The sequence below is a fragment of the Gobio gobio genome (assembly GCF_949357685.1).
Source record: "Gobio gobio genome assembly, chromosome: 21".
NCBI classification, from domain to species: Eukaryota; Metazoa; Chordata; class Actinopteri; order Cypriniformes; family Gobionidae; genus Gobio; species Gobio gobio.
In genome coordinates, this window is record NC_137117.1 from 6,685,709 (window position 1) to 6,705,708 (window position 20,000).

Consider the following 20,000-nt stretch of genomic DNA (forward strand, 5'->3'; position numbering starts at 1 on the left):
TAATTGCGTCGTCAGAAGATTTTGTCGGGGCTGAACGCAGCCCTGATGCGCACTCCAAAATCTCGCCGGTCATCCGGGTATTTTTGCAGATTCTGTGAATTCGAACATACTTCTTTAGTCACATACTGTTTGTCGCAATTTCAGACGCAGCCCGAGTATAACGTTGCAAGTTGTCATCTCGAAATTCACCCTTCGCCACAAGTTTGATTGACAGGCGATCTGACCAATCGCATCGCCGAATCTGCCGTTTTGTCCGATAAAGCAGTCAGGAGAGTTAGTAGATTAATATCGGTGGACTTAACTTGGAAAAACGGTGTGTACTGACGTCTTTCCACGGTTGAAACAACATTTCTTTTAGTGTTCATTCATGTTTATTTTGTGCTTATCAATGAACTAGAAGGAGATCATGGGTTCACGAGCAGCTTTAACTGAGGCGCTACAGCGATCACCACACATGAAAGAGACACAAAACGCTATTTATTGTTTAAATTTTTTTTTTTTTTAAAGACAATTTCAAAGTTTAGACTTTGTTTCATATCAAAAGTAACTTGCTTTGCTCCGCGATGCATTTTCTCTACGTGAGAACAGGTGTGTGGCGTGAGAGCGCCATGGCTTGTCGGACATAGCAACAGTAACTAAAGGAGGCGGGTCTTTGCGAACGGGCGTGAACACAGCAAAAGTTACACCCAGATAACAATTTTTGGTTCTCAGAACGTTCCCAGAACAGACATCCTAACGTTCTCTATTGGTTAGCCAGGAAAGTTTTCTTTACGTAAATAGAACGTTCCCTGTTGGTTTGGAGAACGTTCCCCTAACCTTCCCAGAACGTTCTCAGAACGTTCCCGGAACGTTCCTCTAACCTATTTACTCCGATATAATTTACCCTGCTGTGCGTCAGTAATCGTCCAGCAATGCCCGCGTCCCATATGGTATAAGCGGCATGGAAAACGTATGAATGGACGTCAATAATCAGTAGCCTACTACAAACCGTGTCTTGTTTTGAACTTATTTAATCAATAGAAATAACGTTAATTCAAGCACATAAACCTTCATATGGAGGATTAAATAAGATTGAATTATGCATTTCGTAACTTGTATCACTGACGACACCTACTACCACAACGTAAGTGCCAAATAACAATGACTTCAACACAATATGTGGTTTTAAAATATGAATTTTATTCACAGACATTAATAATGAATAAAGATTAACGTTACTTTAACTGGGATAACTGCATTATTTTCTTACCACTGAATTAACGGAACGTAGCCTTCTCTCTTTTGGTCAGTAAACCAAATCTCCTCGGTTAACATCATGTTGTCTTCAATTACTTGTCAAATCTCTGTGAAATCACACTATTTACACTGGTATATTTATTCATTATAACCCATTATTAAATAAAGATCGAAAAACTAATGTTAGTTAGTCGGTAAAAACGAAATGACCGTTAATTTTTAAATTACGCGAGTGCGCGTCTTTCTGTGGATGACGAAAGAAAGCGCGTGCTGGAGAAGCGCGCACAGATCAGAGGCGCGCAGTAACGAAATATACAAATAAACCTGTGTATATATTATAAAAAAATTTAATCTAAAAATAACCTGCAGGGAACGTTCTGGGAAGGTTCTCTTTAGGTTATAAAATAAACCCCAAAAATAACCTGCAGGGAACGTTCTGGGAAGGTTCTCTTTAGGTTATAAAATAAATCACAAAAATAACCTGCAGGGAACGTTCTGGGAAGGTTCTCTTTAGGTTATAAAATAAAACCCAAAAATAACCTGCAGGGAACGTTCTGGGAAGGTTCTCTTTAGGTTATAAAATAACACCTCAAAAATAACCTGCAGGGAACGTTCTGGGAAGGTTCTCTTTAGGTTATAAAATAAACCCCAAAAAGAACCTGCAGGGAACGTTCTGGGAAGGTTCTCTTTAGGTTATAAAATAAATCACAAAAATAACCTGCAGGGAACGTTCTGGGAAGGTTCTCTTTAGGTTATAAAATAAACCCCAAAAAGAACCTGCAGGGAACGTTCTGGGAACGTTCTCTTTTGGTTACAAAAACACAACCAATAGAGAACGTTCCCAGAACGTTATTATTTGGTTCCCTACAAAAATAACCAAACGGGAACCATATGGGAACGTTAGGGGAACGTTCTGTGTTTATTGGGCACTTTACATTTCTTCTAGAAAATATTGTGTACAGTCCTTAATGATTTTTTAAAACTTATTTATTTTTATTTAAATTGGGCACACAAAAAAAAAACGCTCAGATTTGGTACTTTTTTTATTGCCTCGCGTCGCTTCGGGAGCGTCCATGACGTCATCGTTTTCTTTCTTATTTGCTCACGGCGCTTCGGGAGCGTCCGTGACGTCATCAGCACGGTGTTCTCGACAGCTCTAGCTGTGCGCGTGCAGAACCACAACCGGGAACAACAACAACAACAAACAAACAAACACACGGTCCAAATACACACAGCACGCAGAGTTCCCAGTGCAGCGCTTCTCAGTCATTTAGAGCCGTTGATCACGGAGTGCGAGCGGGGAGGAAGCGAGGCATGGCTGGGCTGATGTCCGGGTTCGGCTGCTTTACGCACGCCGTGGTTCGCGCGATCCCTCGGTCTCTGGCCACAGAGGCGCTCAGGACCGGCAGTCTGGAGGTGGACCCGCTGAAAGCGCAGGAGGAGCACGAGCAGTACGTGTCGGTTCTGAAGCAGCGGCTCGGGCTGGAGGTGCTGGAGCTGCCCGCGGACGAGGCGCTGCCGGACTGCGTGTTCGTGGAGGACGCGGCGGTGGTGTGCGGCGACACGGCGCTCATCACCAGACCCGGAGCGGAGAGCAGAAGGAAGGAGGTAGAATATCTATGGCTTTCCGTGTGGGTGTGTGTGTGTGTGTGTGTGTGTGTGTGATGCTGCACTTCAATGCACTTCATCATTCAACAGTGATTCTTGTTGTCAGAATAGTTTGTTTTGATAAATGTGCTTGTTGTGCATTTTCAACAGAGCGTCCAACCAAAATGTGTAAAGTTTTTGCCTTCCTTACTTAGGCTTGAGGTCAAGGGTCATTTTTGAGGTTTCTCCGTTAGGAAGCACTATCATAAGAACCGGTGTCTAGAGCCCCTGCCCCTCTCGACCCCCTCCGCCGAAGAGCCACTGATTCCGGGCTCCGCGCCGGGTTTCCCCGCGCTCTCCGGTAGATCATTGATGAGAGATAACCGCTCCAGGACACATTACACACACTGGCTGATCCGCGGATTAGGCATTGGCCAGTTTGTTTGTTTGTTTCTGTCACTAATTTTTTTGCTCCTGGTCTTCTAATAGTGCTAACTATCATAATTTCGGTTTTGTGTCATAATTTCGACTTTTTGTCATAATTGTCTTTTTAAGTGTTCATTTTGACTATTCTTCTCATAATTCACTTTTTTTTTTCTCATTAATGACTTAGTATGCCACATTTTTGACTTTTTATACTATGCTATTATTAATATGACTTGTCATTTTTCTGACTTTTCATCTCTTAGTATGCCATTTTGACTTCATCTCTCAGAATGCCATATTTTTTACATTTCATCATTAATATTCCATAATTTTGACTTTTCGTCTCTTAATATGCCTTTTTTTTACTTTTCATCTCTTAGTATGCAATATGTTTGACTTGTCATATCTTAGTATGCCATATTTTTGACATTTCATCATTAATATTCCATAATTTTGACTTTTCGTCTCTTAATAGGCTATTTTTTTTTACTTTTCATCTCTTAGTATGCAATATTTTTACTTTTCATCATTAATATTCCATATTTTTGACTTTTCATCTCTTAATATGCCATATTTCTGACTTCTCATCTCTTAGTATGCTATATTTGTGACATTTCATTAATATTCCATATTTTTTACTTTTCATCTCTTAGTATGCCATATTTTTGACATTTCATCTAATTAATATTCCATATTTTTGACCTTTCATCTCTTAATATGCCATATTTTTTACTTTTCATCTCTTAGTATGCAATATTTCTGACTTTTCATCTCTTAGTATGCCATATTTCTGACTTTTCATCTCATTAATATGACTTAGTATGCCATAATTCTGACTTTTCATCTCATTAATATGACTTAGTATGCCATATTTCTGACTTTTCATCTCATTAATATGACTTAGTATGCCATATTTCTGACTTTTCATCTCATTAATATGACTTAGTATGCCATATTTCTGACTTTTCATCTCATTAATATTCCATAATTTTGACTTTTCGTTTCTTAATATGCCATTTTTTTTACTTTTCATCTCTTAGTATGCAATATTTTTGACTTGTCATATCTTAGTATGCCATATTTTTGACATTTCATCATTAATATTCCATAATTTTGACTTTTCATCTCTTAATATGCCTTTTTTTTGCTTTTCATCTCTTAGTATGCAATATTTTTGACTTGTCATATCTTAGTATGCCATATTTTTGACATTTCATCATTAATATTCCATAATTTTGACTTTTCGTCTCTTAATAGGCTATTTTTTTTACTTTTCATCTCTTAGTATGCAATATTTTTACTTTTCATCATTAATATTCCATATTTTTGACTTTTCATCTCTTAATATGCCATATTTCTGACTTCTCATCTCTTAGTATGCTATATTTGTGACATTTCATTAATATTCCATATTTTTTACTTTTCATCTCTTAGTATGCCATATTTTTGACATTTCATCTACTTAATATTCCATATTTTTGACCTTTCATCTCTTAATATGCCATATTTTTAACTTTTCATCTCTTAGTATGCAATATTTCTGACTTTTCATCTCTTAGTATGCCATATTTTTGACATTTCATCTACTTAATATTCCATATTTTTGACCTTTCATCTCTTAATATGCCATATTTTTAACTTTTCATCTCTTAGTATGCAATATTTCTGACTTTTCATCTCTTAGTATGCCATATTTCTGACTTTTCATCTCTTAGTATGCCATATTTCTGACTTTTCATCTCTTAGTATGCCATATTTCTGACTTTTCATCTCTTAGTATGCCATATTTCTGACTTTTCATCTCTTAGTATGCAATATTTCTGACTTTTCATCTCTTAGTATGCCATATTTCTGACTTTTCATCTCATTAATATGACTTAGTATGCCATATTTCTGACTTTTCTTCTCATTAATATGACTTAGTATGCCATATTTCTGACTTTTCATCTCTTAGTATGCCATATTTTTCACTTTTTATCTCATTCTTAGTATGTCATAATTCCATCTTTTCATGTCATAATTCTGATTGACGTAAGCATGATTTAGTTGTGATTGTGTAATTGTTTTGTCGTTTCATGGAGACGGAGCATCAGTATTGTACTGCACACTTCTATGGCTGTTTAGATAGCGCAGGTATCTTTCTCTGCTGATGATCTTGCATCAGATAGGGTGGGCGACTCTAATCTCGGCCCGGTCTCTCAGGTGTGTGTGTGTGTGTGTGTGTTTTTCTGTGTGCGGCTCCCTGAGGGACGATCAGTCACGTGTGTCTCCATACCTCTCTCACTCTGCAGTTGTGAACACAGCCTAATAGATTGTGATTGTTGTGATGCTTTCCATTTATACATTGTATATTTACGTATTATTCACTGTAAATGAAACCCATGGCCTTGGTGAATCTCAATAATGATGTAGACCTTGTGTTTTAAAGGCCTGTGTTTGAGACATTACCCTAATGCTTTAGCTTAATGAAGCTCTTGTGTGTTTGCTAGTAAGTCAGCTCACTCTCTCAGGGGTGAAATTGACTTGACTGATTGTCTAAATGTTCATTTGTGATGTTTGCAAAGTCATGAATCCCCATTACAAACCTCTCATAGTACGTTTAAAAGATCATTGTGTGTGTCGTCCTCGAGCAAACACCCAGCTGTGTTTCACTCTTCCATTAGTCCTGTTGTCGGCAGATGTCAGAATCTGAACACACATCTGTATACTGTATCAGTGTAGACAGCATCTCATTCTAATGGCTTCTGTTTGCTTTTGACGCGATGCTCACATCCCGTGATGTCAATATCAGCCGTTGAGTAACTGACGTCAGTGGGCCTTGCTCTGGAGGCGGGCATATGCAAATGTATGTGCCTGTGACATCACAGATCCCGCAAAATCAAAACGAGCTGTTTTTGTTGCGTGATTAAATAAATGCTTTGTTCATATTGAGAAGACCTGGATGTTTCAAGTCAAGTCACCTTGCGTTTTTTACAATACAGATGATTTCAAAGCAGCTTTACGTGAAGGACTATAATGTGTTAAGCAAGTAATGGGGAGATAAACCATTAGCAAGATTTTAAAATGTATGCGATGTTTAATAGGGAGCCAGTGCAGTGTTGACAGAACCGGCTAATATGCTCACATTTCCTGGTTCTAGTACACTCTAAAAAATGCTGGGTTAAAAACAACCCAAGTTGGGTTGAAAATGGACTAACCCAGCAATTGGGTTGTTTTAACCCTGTGAATGGGTCGTTTTAACCCAGCGGTTGGGTTAAATGTTTGCTTAAAACAACCCAATCGCTGGGTCAAAACAACCCACTTGCTGGGTTAGTCCATTTTCAACCCAACTTGGGTTGTTTTTAACCCAGCATTTTTTAGAGTGTAAGAACTGGAGCTGCTGTGTTTTGGACCAGCTGGAGTTTGTTTATTAAGCGAGCAGGGCAACCACCCAGTAGAGCATTACAATAATCTAGCCTTGAGTAGGGCCATATAATTTTTCGCGTTCATGGAATCGCGGACAGAATCGCGGAATTGGCATATTAACGCGGAATCTAGTGTTAACGGAAATGCAGACCGGGTTGACACAACCCTCCCGTCATTTCAGCTCCCCCTTCAAAACAATGAAAGTTTGTAATGTTCCATACACTTTAATGTACTGTATGGAAAATAATGTCTTAAACGAACTTGAGAGAGAAAATGAGATGCGCATCAGATCCGCATCATGTTCGGAAGCGGCAGATCTTAAAGTGACAGTAGCACTGATAATGTCTGTCATTAATGTTCATCAAAGAACAACGGGAACAGAGGAAAGTGTAGCTTTAATGATTATTAATCTATATTTCACTTATTATTTATGCAGTTAAGAAAGGTGTTTGACAACTATTACATTTCTGTATATGTCTAACAGGGAAGGCCATGGCTTCAAAATATATATTTTTGAAGGTAGATTAGCCCCTCTTTTGGAATAATTTAAGAAATCCTGCAACCATGTGTGTAACCACTAGAGGTCTCTATGGAGAGGATTCACTAGTTCTCTTTTGAACACATTTAATGATTTTTTTCTTGTTCGTGGATTTGAATATATATTTAAAAAATCTCAAAGACTATTTATTACAAAGTTTTAGATATTTTTTGTTGTTGTTAGAAATATAGATTTTTTCTGTGTATTTGTGTTTTTGCAGATTTCCCATTCATTTCCTATGGTGTCATTTTTGACCGAAGAGCTCAAATGGGAGTATTTTTTTATGACCACTTAGCATGCTCGAATCATGCCCTCAATTTTTTGTGTGTTTACATCCCTAATGCTAGAAAAGTCACCATGTTTCATATCATTCTGATGAAGCTGTGATTTTTAAAAATTCAAAATGTGGTTCATAGGTTCAGTTTTTCATAGGTGTGTGTGTGTATAAGTGTGTGTGTGTGTCAATATCACACTCTTGATGTTTTAGAGTGTCACCCCTTCACTGCTGTGTACTTTTTTTCAGCATTGTGGTCGATTTGTAGATTGTACACACAAATATTCAGAGAATTTTTGTGTTTTTGCCGATTTCCCATTCATTTCCTATGACCGAAGACAATAAACGCTACTTTTTTTTAAACGACCAATTAGCATGCTCGAATCATGACCCCAATGTTTGTGTGTGTTCACATACCTAATGTCAATAAAGTCACCAAGTTTCTTATCATTCCGATGAAGCTGTGATCTTTAAAATTTCAAAACAGAAAATGCTCCGGTCAGAAATGACCGAAGAGGGTTAAACATGGTAAAATCACTGCATCACGCAGCATTTTACGACTCATTTATGGAAAAGTATTTATTTACACAAGATATTGCTGTATAAATGTTAACCACAAAGTCCACAGAGGTCAAAGATCAATAGTTTTTTTTACGAGAGCCTCAACCGCAGCTTTTGTGCTCCAGCTGGCAACAGTTTTATATATATTATATGCAATTGACTTGATAGAAAAAAAAAGAGATACATTTCTAGTTTCAACATTATTTATTCTTCAGATATTCCTCTTTAAAAGGGGAAAGTATCAGCTGTGTGTGACCCACATTTGGGTTTCAACCACTGAAAATACATAAACTTGTGTACAATTGACCAATTTACTCTCGGAGCCACATTGAGATCTCCATATCTCTGGGACTGAACCACCGAGGGCCTTAAAAATGGACATATTAAAAGAAAAGTTAGTTAAGAACCAGAATCTGAAAGGATATTAAGATATCGTTAATACTTTTAGAATCACAGGCATGCAAACTTTGGAAAAAAAGAAATTTTACGACACTCGGGAATATTCTATGCAATTGACTTGATAGAAAAAAAAAAACGAGATACATTTCTAGTTTCAGCATTATTTGTTCTTCAGATATTCCTCTTTAAAAGGGGAAAGTATCAGCCGTGTGTGACCCACATTTGGGTTTCAACCACTGAAAATACATAAACTGGTGTACAATTGACCAATTTACTCTTGGAGCCACATTGAGATCTCCATATCTCTGGGACTGAACCACAGAGGGCCTTAAAAATGGAGATAACAAAAGAAAAGTTAGTTAAGAACCAGAATCTGAAAGGATATTATGATATATTTAATACTTCTGGAGTTACAAGCACTCAAACTTGGGAAAAAACACACCAGAAGTGCTTTTTTCCCTTGTTTGAACGCTCACCGTTGGGATATAAGGAGACACAGATTGATAAAGCCAACAGATTTCATCAGCATTTTATGACTCATTTATGGAAAATCATTTATTTACACAAAATAGTGCTGTATAAATTACCATAACAAGTTAACCACAAAGTCCACAGAGGTCAAAGATCAATAGTTTGTTGCGAGAGCCTCAACCGCAGCTTTTGTGCTCCAGCTGGCAACAGTTTTATATCTGAAACCTTCTCTTTTATCAGCCAAGCCTTTCAGGGCAGTTTTATAAACGCCAGCCTGTGCGCTTCACTTAGCTACGGCATGCAAAGGCTCAAGAATGTTCCAACGGCTTCAAGATTTAAGATAACGCTAAATCGTGCTACTGAAGGAGCGAGACCTTCCATGTACCCATCAAAATGTGCTCTTCGTTTTGGCCAAACTGCACTCGAATGACAGACAGAGATTGCCATGACCTAAATAACTTCATCCAAGTTCCTTTCACAAAGACACAATGTTTGATTTGGGAAGCTCTGCCAACCATTTGCGTGTTGAAGCACAGAGATGTGGCCCACAATGTTTATTCAAAGCCAACAGATATACATTTCAGCAGACCCCGCGGGCGATGCACTCGTTATCCTTCATGAGAGCTGACAGCGAAAGTAGGTCTAACCGCTTGACTTCCGCTCGCCTTCCCAGCGGCTCTTGCGTAATTTGCCGTTTTCCATTAATTGAGCGACAACAATCCGAGTTTGACCTGAATTCCTCAGTGATGCAACAATTTCCCAAATGTTTTCACAAATCAGGTAAACAACCATAAATCCAACATATAAAAGTCTAAACTGCCCATGCAAATCCCTTTTGAAGAAGTCATGACATGAGAAATCAAATTTGCCTTGATATTTTGCCATATAAGATGTCTTCGTCGTCAGTGAGGAACCTGGGTGTGCTCTTTGATACCAATCTTTCGTTTGAAAGCCGCGTTTCTAGCATCTGTAAAACTGCATTCTGCCATCTTAATACACTCACCTAAAGGATTATTAGGAATACTACTAATACTGTGTTTGACCCTTTCGCCTTCAGAACTGCCTTAATTCTACGTGGCATTGATTCAACAAGGTGCTGAAAGCATTCTTTAGAAATGTTGGCCCATATTGATAGGAGAGCATCTTGCAGTTGATGGAGATTTGTGGGATGCACATCCAGGGCACGAAGCTCCCGTTCCACCACATCCCAAAGATGCTCTATTGGGTTGAGATCTGGTGACTGTGGGGGCCATTTTAGTTCAGTGAACTCATTGTCATGTTCAAGAAACCAATTTGAAATGATTGGAGCTTTGTGACATGGTGCATTATCCTGCTGGAAGTAGCCATCAGAGGATGGGGACATGGTGGTCATAAAGGGATGGACATGGTCAGAAACAATGCTCAGGTAGGCCGTGGCATTTAAACGATGCCCATTTGGCACTAAGGGGCCTAAAGTGTGCCAAGAAAACATCCCCCACACCATTACACCACCACCACCAGCCTGCACAGCGGTAACAAGGCATGATGGATCCATGTTCTCATTCTGTTTTACGCCAAATTCTGACTCTACCATCTGAATGTCTCAACAGAAATCCAGACTCAGACCAGGCAACATTTTTCCAGTCTTCAACTGTCCAATTTTGGTGAGCTCGTGCAAATTGACGCCTCTTTTTCCTATTTGTAGTGGAGATGAGTGGTACCCGGTGGGGTCTTCTGCTGTTGTAGCCCATCCGCCTCAAGGTTGTGCGTGTTGTGGCTTCACAAATGCTTTGCTGCAGACCTCGGTTGTAACGAGTGGTTATTTCAGTCAAAGTTGCTCTTCTATCAGCTTGAATCAGTCGGCCATTCTCCTCTGACCTCTAGCATCAACAAGGCATTTTCGCCCACAGGACTGCCGCATACTGGATGTTTTTCCCTTTTCACACCATTCTTTGTAAACCCTAGAAATGGTTGTGCGTGAAAATCCCAGTAACTGAGCAGATTGTGAAATACTCAGACCGGCCCGTCTGGCACCAACAACCATGCCACGCTCAAAATTACTTAAATCCCCTTTCTTTCCCATTCTGACATTCAGTGTGGAGTTCAGGAGATTGTCTTGACCAGGACCACACCCCTAAATGCATTGAAGCAACTGCCATGTGATTGGTTGATTAGATAATTGCATTAATGAGAAATTGAACAGGTGTTCCTAATAATCCTTTAGGTTAGTGCATATCTAAATTACGGCACATGCTCTCAATGCCAAATGCTGAACAGTTTGTTGATGCGTTCATGACCTCAAGGTTAGATTATTGTGATGCTCTAGTCAAGACAAGTCAACTTTATTTATATAGCGCTTTTAACAATGCAGATTGTTTCAAAGCAGCTTCACAGTGTTAAACAGGAAAATAATGCAACAGAATTGTATTCAGCCGTATAGCCGTTCTGGAGAAAACGGTGATGTCATCAGTTAATTTCAACTCTACTGGGTGGCTGCCCTGCTCGCTTAACCCTCTGGGGTACTTCATTTATGGGTCACATTGAGGACTTTAATGGTTACCCCTTTACTGTATTTGCATGTTTCGTTGTTGCTCTCAAATGTAAATAATGCACTTTTTAATGTTGCCCTGCATCATACCTCAAATGTCACCATTTTAGTCCGCTTTCTCTTGAGCTGGTCACTCATATTACAGTGCATGACAGCTGTTTAACTCCGAGACACTACATATATTTTACCATCTGCCACTGTGTGTGTGTGTGTGTGGAGAGCTTTCATGTGTATTGATTGGTCTAAATACACACACACACACACACACTCTTGCTGTTCACTGTGGCGTGACTGATGTCTGGTGACAGATGCGTCGATTGATAGCACTTAACTTTGACCCCAGCGCTGACCCTGCGCTACTGAAATATTGTTTACATGTAAAGGAAATATACAATATTTAAAGATTTAATTTGATCATTCACTCAGCCAGACATCTGACCGATCAGAGCAGAGTAGGCCAATCACAACAGACTGGACCATCTGACCAATCCGAGCAGACCAATCACAACAGACTGGGTCATCTGACCAATCCGAGCAGACCAATCACAACAGACTGGGTCATCTGAGTTCATCCCATAGACTTTCCGGTGATTCCCAGCTCGAGGTGTTTCCAGATCCGCGAGTGGACGTCCGAGCGTCAGGTGTGTGTGTTCAGTCTCACTCTCTTCAGATCTGATGGTGGCCGCAGGGCTGCTTTGACCCCTGACCTCACCGTCTAGTGTCCATCATCGACGCCTCCTTTTAAGTCCACTTACTGTTTGCCATGAAGGAATATCCGGTGAGATAAAGCTCACAAGATAAAGAAGAGTCGCCACAACAACACGGGTCTGAATGTGAGCCGGGTCATTCCTGCTTCTCCAATGGGAACTTCATGTCTTGAGATTATAGAAACAATCTAATGTTCTAGCACTTGCCGTTCTGTTAGAGAATCGTTAGAACAGAATGTGCATCTGTAGGAAGTTTGAGGTCAATCACACGGAGAAAGAAGTTGTTGTTCGGCCGTTTGACGTTTGGTTTAATGAAAACCACGCATGTGGTTCGACGAGGCGATTGGCAGAAGCGTTTCTTTTATAAGTTGGCGTGACGTTTTTGATCTGCCAGTTTCTTCATGAAAGTGTAGTGAAGTTCTGGGCATTATAGAGGACTGTCAAAAATGAGATCTGGAGCCAAATTACAGTCGTGTAAACATGACTTTAGACTTTTAGAAAGATGGCAGCATCATTATTTTAATATCACACAGAGATTGGTAGATCTTTTAGTGAAATCTGTTGACTTTATCAATCTGTGTGTTTTTATATGCCAACAGTGAGCACTCAAACATGGGGAATAAGCATTTCTGGTGTGTTTTTCCCCCAAGTTTGCATCCCTGTAACTCCAGAAGTATTAAAGATATCTTAATATCCTTTCAGATTCTGGTTCTTAACTAACTTTTCTTTTGTTATCTCCAATTTTAAGGCCCTCTGTGGTTCAGTCCCAGAGATATGGAGATCTCAATGTGGCTCCGAGAGTAAATTGGTCAATTGTACACAAGTTTATGTATTTAAAGGGTGGTTGAAACCCAAATGTGGGTCACACACAGCTGATACTTTCCCTTTTTAAAGAGGAATATCTGAAGAACAAATAATGTTGAAACTAGAAATGTATCTCGTTTTTTTCTTCTTCTATCAAGTCAATTGCATAGAATATTCCAGTGTCGTAAAATGTCTTTTTTTCCCCCAAGTTTGCAAGCCTGTGATTCTAAAAGTATTCAAGATATCTTAATATCCTTCTATACACTCATTCTTCATAAACTTTTCTTGTGTACTCTTCATATTTAAGGCTCTGTGTGGTTCAGTCTCATAGATATAGGGGTGCCAATGTGGTAATGAAGCTACGATACAGTGCATTTGAACACTTGGTGGCTTCAGAAGCTGTTAAAATGAACAAAATCCCTTCTTCCAAATATCCTTGAAAATGACTCAAATATAGATTCTTATAAATATGTTTATTTTTAGTTTAAAGATGATTTATTCTTCAGATATTCCTCTTTAATGGCAATAAGTATCGGCTGTTTGTTTGTTTTTTTCAAAAATGAGTACAATTCAACAATTCAACACGGAGCCGCTTTGAGATCCCATATATATGGGACTGATTTCAAAAGAAAATTAAATAATAAACCAGAATCTAAAATTATATTGAGATATATTTTGGTTTCCACTGTGTTTTGGGTGGTTTCTAGGGTGTTGCTAGGTGCTTTATAGGATCTTGTTAGTTGGTTGCTAGGGTGTTGGGAGATTTCGGGAGTGTTCTGGGTTGCTGCTAGGGTGTTGCTAGATGTTTTGGGTTTTCTGGGTGGTTTCTAGGGTGTTGCTAGGTAGTTTCGACTGTGTTTGCGAGGTGGTTTCAGCTGTGTTGTGAGTGGTTTCTAGGGTGTTATGTTGTTTCTACTGTGTTTTGGGTGGCTGCTAGGGTGTTGCTAGATGTTTTGGGTTTTCTGGGTGGTTTCTAGGGTGTTGCTAGGTAGTTTCGACTGTGTTTGCGAGGTGGTTTCAGCTGTGTTGTGAGTGGTTTCTAGGGTGTTGCTCGGTAGTTTCTACTGTGTTTGCGAGATGGTTTCTGCTGTGTTGTTAGTAGTTTCTAGGGTGTTGCTATGTTGTTTCTACTGTGTTTTGGGTGGCTGCTAGGGTGTTTTTAGGTGGTTTCTGTGTGGTTTCTAGGGTGTTGCTATATGTTTTGGGTTTTCTAGGTGGTTTCTAGGGTGTTGCTAGGTAGTTTCGACTGTGTTTGCGAGGTGGTTTCAGCTGTGTTGTGAGTGGTTTTTAGGGTGTTGCTATGTTGTTTCTACTGTGTTTTGGGTGGCTGCTAGGGTGTTGCTAGATGTTTTGGGTTTTCTGGGTGGTTTCTAGGGTGTTGCTAGGTAGTTTCGACTGTGTTTGCGAGGTGGTTTCAGCTGTGTTGTGAGTGGTTTCTAGGGTGTTGCTCGGTAGTTTCTACTGTGTTTGCGAGATGGTTTCTGCTGTGTTGTTAGTAGTTTCTAGGGTGTTGCTATGTTGTTTCTACTGTGTTTTGGGTGGCTGCTAGGGTGTTTTTAGGTGGTTTCTGTGTGGTTTCTAGGGTGTTGCTATATGTTTTGGGTTTTCTAGGTGGTTTCTAGGGTGTTGCTAGGTAGTTTCTACTGTGTTTGTGAGGTGGTTCCTGCTGTGTTGTGAGTGGTTTCTAGGTTGTTGCTATGTTGTTTCTACTGTGTTTTGGGTGGCTGCTAGGGTGTTGCTAGGTGTTTTCTGTGTGGTTTCTAGGGTGTTGCTAGATGTTTGGGGTTTTCTGGGTGGTTTCTTGGGTGTAGATTTTTTTTTTACTGTTTTTAAGTGGTTTCTAGGGTGTTGCTAGGTAGTTTCTAGGATCTTGCTAGTTTGTATATAGGGTGTCCTGGGTGGTTTCCTAGGGTGTTGCTATGTTATTTCTAGGATGTTTCTAGTGACATTAGGGTATTCTGGTGGTTGCTATGGTGTTGCTTAATAGTTTCTAAGATCTTGCTAGTTAGTTGCTAGGGTGTTGCTAGGATATTTCAAGAGTGTTCTGGGTGGTTTCTAGGGTGTTGCTAGGTAGTTTTGACTGTGTTTGCGAGGTGGTTTCAGCTGTGTTGTGAGTGGTTTCTAGGGTGTTGCTAGGTAGTTTCTACTGTGTTTGCGAGATGGTTTCTGCTGTGTTGTTAGTAGTTTCTAGGGTGTTGCTATGTTGTTTCTACTGTGTTTTGGGTGGCTGCTAGGGTGTTTTTAGGTGGTTTCTGTGTGGTTTCTATGGTGTTGCTATATGTTTTGGGTTTTCTGGGTGGTTTCTAGGGTGTTGCTAGGTAGTTTCTACTGTGTTTGTGAGGTGGTTCCTGCTGTGTTGTGAGTGGTTTCTAGGTTGTTGCTATGTTGTTTCTACTGTGTTTTGGGTGGCTGCTAGGGTGTTGCTAGGTGTTTTCTGTGTGGTTTCTAGGGTGTTGCTAGATGTTTGGGGTTTTCTGGGTGGTTTCTTGGGTGTAGATTTTTTTTACTGTTTTTAAGTGGTTTCTAGGGTGTTGCTAGGTAGTTTCTAGGATCTTGCTAGTTTGTATATAGGGTGTCCTGGGTGGTTTCCTAGGGTGTTGCTATGTTATTTCTAGGATGTTTCTAGTGACATTAGGGTATTCTGGTGGTTGCTATGGTGTTGCTTAATAGTTTCTAAGATCTTGCTAGTTAGTGGCTAGGGTGTTGTTGTGTTATTTCCAGCATGTTGCAAGTGTACTGGGTGGTTTATATGGTGTTGCTTGGTAGTTTTTATGATCTTGCTTGTTGGTTGCTAGGATGTTGCTATGTGTTTTCTTGGGTTTTCTGAGTTGTTTCTACAGTGTTGCTAGGTGGTTTCTACTGTGTTTTGGGTGGTTTCTAGGGTGTTGTTAGGTACTTTGTTAAATCTTGCTAGTTGGTTGCTGGGGTGTTGCTAGGAGATTTCTGGAGTGTTCTGGGTGTCTGCTAGGGTGTTGCTGTGTTATTTCCAGCATGTTGCAAGTGTACTGGGTGGTTTATATGGTGTTGTTTGGTAGTTTCTATGATCTTGCTAGTTGGTTGCTAGGGTGTTGCTATGTGTAGGTAGGTGCTAGGTAGGTTGTTGTAGGATCTTGCTAGTTGGTTGCTAGGGTTTTTTATGCTGTTGTTAGGTGGTTTCTATGGTGTTCTGGGTAATTTCTAGGGTGTTGCTAGGATGTTTGTTTATTATTTAGGTGTTTTGGGTGGTTTCTTTGGTATTGCTAGGTAGTTTCTAAGATCTTGCTAGTTGGTTTCTAGGTTGTTGCTAGGTGGTTACTAGCATGTTCTGGGTGGTTTCTAGGGTGTTGCTAGGTGGTTACTAGCATGTTCTGGGTGGTTGCTAGGGTGTTGCTAGGTGGTTACTAGCATGTTCTGGGTGGTTTCTAGGTTGTTGCTAGGTGGTTACTAGCATGTTCTGGGTGGTTGCTAGGGTGTTGCTAGGTGGTTACCAGCATGTTCTGGGTGGTTTCTAGGGTGTTGCTAGGTGGTTACTAGCATGTTCTGGGTGGTTGCTAGGGTTGCTTCTGATGTGTTTTTGAGTAATTGCACACTCTGGTCTCCAGAGTCCTTCCTTCAGTGTAAGTCTGTGGGATTTCTCGTCTGTTTTATCATCCAGTAAATCTGATCATTTAGTAAAACAACAGTATTGAGTTCTTGCACTGTAACCCGTGAACACACTCATTTGTAAAGCAGTTTATTAGGACACACATCACTGCATTAGCCTCTCAGCAGAACGATGAGATTGTTAGTGAGAATGGTGAAAAGAGAATAATTAAAATGCTAATGAGCCAGGGTTTTGGAATGGGAACGCAGCTAACGATGTGGAGTGTGTGGTCATGTGTCGGATTACATCACATTTTGTGCGTCATGCGTTTTGCAACCTGTCCAGTCGTCACCATATTCCGCTGAAAAGCACACGCCGATTGTGTGATGATGGATTGGCATTTTGTTTTATTTGGGTGATAACTGAATGAAACTGTTAATGATGGTACAGTAACGCCGGCAGGAGCAGGAGATCCAGTGGCTGATGCATAAACACAGAAATGTGGGAAATGAGCGGCTGTTCTGGAGAACTCTCGGAGGCGGGCCTTTCTGTGGAAAGAGTCACAACGTTAATGCAGTTTGGGTTTCAGTTACAGACATGCTTTACGAGAGTGTGTGTGTGTGTGAGTCAAGTCAACTTCATTATATAGCGCTTTTAACAATGTAGATTGTTTCAAAGCAGCTTTACAGTGTTAAACAGAAAAATAATGCAGCATAGTTTTATTCAGCTGTATAGCCATTCTGGAGAAAACGCTGATGTCATCAGTTCATTTCAATTATCATACAGTGACAGTGTGGGCTTTAGATCAGTAATACAGTTTATGTGGTTAATTTAGTTTAATAATTAGATTTATTTTGACATTTAGTTGAAAAAATTAAGAACAATTTTGTGATGTTTAGTGTCCCCGACTGAGCACGCCAAGCCAGAGGCAACAGTGGCAAGGAAACCAAAACCCTGTGTGTGCGCGTGCATGTGTGTGTGCGACTGTGTGTGTGTGCGTGCGAGTGTGTATGCAACTGTGTGTGTGTGCGTGCGTGTGTGTGTGCGACTGTGTGTGCGTGCGACTGTGTGTGTGTGCGACTGTGTGTGTGTGCGTGCGAGTGTGTGCGACTGTGTGTGTGCGCGTGTGTGTGTGCGACTGTGTGTGTGTGTGTGCGTGCGAGTGTGTGTGCGACTGTGTGTGTGTGTGTGTGTGCGTGCAACTGTGTGTGTGTGTGTGAGGGTGAGTGTGTGTGCGAGTGTGTGCGCGAGTGTGTGTGCGAGAGCGTGTGTTGGCGTGCGTGTGTGAGTGTGCGAGCGTGTGTGTGTGCGTGTGTGTGTGTGTGCGAGCGTGTGTGTGCAAGCGTGTGTTGGTGCGTGTGTGTGTGTGTGTGCGACTGTGTGTGTGTGTTTGTGTGTGCATGTGTGTGTGCATGTGTGTGTGCGTGCGAGTGTGTGTGTGCGCGAGTGTGCGAGTGTGTGTGCGAGTGTGCGAGAGTGTGTGTGTGCGAGTGTGTGAGTGTGTGTGCGTGTGTGCGAGTGTGTGCGCGTGTGTGCGAGCGTGTGTGTGCGAGTGTCTGTGTGTGTGTGTGTGTGTGTGCGAGCGTGTGTGTGTGTGTGTGTGTGTGCGCGTGTGTGTGTGCGCGCGTGCGTGTGTGCGAGTGTGTGTGCGAGTGTGTGTGTGCGAGCGTGTGTGTGAGCGTGTGTGCGAGCGTGTGTGTGTGTGTGTGTGTGTGTGTGAGAGAGAGAGAGAGAGAGTATAACAGGATCTCTGGAACACACGTTCCTCTGCTGTAGTTTTGACTCCACACACTGCGTGTCTTTGTTTAGTCTAGACAGTGTTCAGACTCAGGAGCTCTTCCCTCATCCGTCCGCAGTTCTGCTCGGAGCTGTTCCCTCCACACTTCCACATCTGTGTGAAAAACTGCCTGTGTCATCCAGGCCGGACATTCCCGGGTCAGGCTGACATTCCCAGCGTTCCCGTTCCCCCTGCGACATTCCTGGAGCTGCCCGGCCGGTGTTTGCTGCGGGAACGCTTGGCTCTGACGGGAAGAGGTGATTTATTCCCTCCGTTAATCCGTTCATCACGGGAGAATCCTGACATTCCCAAACCCTGAACCGGCAAGGACAAATGCCATTCATATCATTCTTCATTCTGCTGTGGGAACGACACTCAAAGCATTCAGGGATTTAAAATGACAGACTTCGTTGCTTTGCTCATGCTAAAGTCACGACTAGCATTTTACAACACACACACACACACACACACACACACACACACACACACACACACACACACACACACACACACACACACACACACACACACACACACACAATTGAATCATATTTTAATCGATTACTTGATTAGAAATCAAACACAATTGTATACAGATATTTCATAAATATTTAATGTACCCTAATGTAATGTCACACCTCTTATCCAACACACACACACACACACACACACTCAACCACACACTGACGTCTGGACTGGATGTTGCTAGTTGCTTATTAGGGCAGTTTCTATGATCTTGCTAGTTGGTTGCTAGGGTGTTGCTAGGAGATTTCTGGGGTGTTCTGGGTGGCTGCTAGGGTGCTGCAATGTGTTGTGGGGGGTTTCTGGGTGGTTTCTATGGTGTTGCTAGGTGGTTTCTGCTGTGTCGTGGGTGGTTTCTAGGGTGTTGCTATGAGATTTCTGGAGTGTTCTTGGTGGCTGCTAGGGTTCTGCAATGTGTTTTTTGGGGGTTTCTAGGGTGTTGCTAAGTGGTTTTTACTGTGTCCTTGGTGGTTTCAGGGATGTTTCTAGGTTGTTTCTCGGATGTTGCTAGTGTTATTAGGGTAGTTTCTATGATCTTGCTAGTTGGTTGCTAGGGTGTTGCTAGGAGATTTCTGGGTGGTTCTGGGTGGTTTCTAGGGTGTTGCTAACTGGTTTCTACTGTGTTTTGTGTGGTTTCTATGGTGTTGCTAGGTACTTTATATGATCTTGCTAGTTGGTTGTTAGGGTGTTGCTATGAGATTTCTGGAGTGTTCTGGGTGGCTGCTAGGGTTCTGCAATGTGTTTTGGGGGGTTTCTAGGGTGTTGCTAAGTGGTTTCTGCTGTGTTTTGGGTGGTTTGTATGTTGTTGCTAGGTACTTTGTAGGATCTTGCTAGTTGGTTGCTAGGGTGTTGCTAAGGTGTTTTCTTCGTTTTTCTAGGTGGCTGCTAGGGTGCTGCAATGTGTTTTTGGGGGGTTTCTGGGTGGTTTCTAGGCTGTTGCTAGGTGGCTTCTGCTGTGTTATGGGTGGTTTCTGGGGTGTTGCTAAGTGGTTTTTACTGTGTCGGGTGGTTTCGAGGGTGTTTCTAGGTTGTTTCTCGGATGTCGCTAGTGTTGTTAGGGTGTTCTGGGTGGTTTCTATGGTGTTGCTTGGTAGTTTCTATGATCTTGCTAGGGTGTTGCTATGTGTTTTCTTAGGTTTTCTGGGTTGTTTCTACGGTGTTGCTAGGTGGTTTCTACTGTGTTTTGGGGGGTTTCAAGGGTGTT

General features: G+C 41.2%; 1 protein-coding gene across 2 annotated transcripts in view; it reads left to right on the plus strand.

Annotated features, from left to right (window-relative positions):
* ddah1 (dimethylarginine dimethylaminohydrolase 1) overlaps positions 1–20,000 on the plus strand; it is a 95,631-nt gene that overhangs the window by 16,023 nt on the left and 59,608 nt on the right. The window contains exon 1 of one of the 2 annotated variants that reach the window (XM_079801808.1): positions 173–2,844. The exons of the other annotated variant lie outside the window; for it this stretch is intronic. Coding sequence (XP_079657934.1) covers positions 2,551–2,844 — 294 coding nt within the window. The 5' untranslated portion in view covers positions 173–2,550. Of the gene's footprint in view, positions 1–172; positions 2,845–20,000 lie in introns of those variants that run through there. 2 annotated transcript variants of the gene reach the window in all.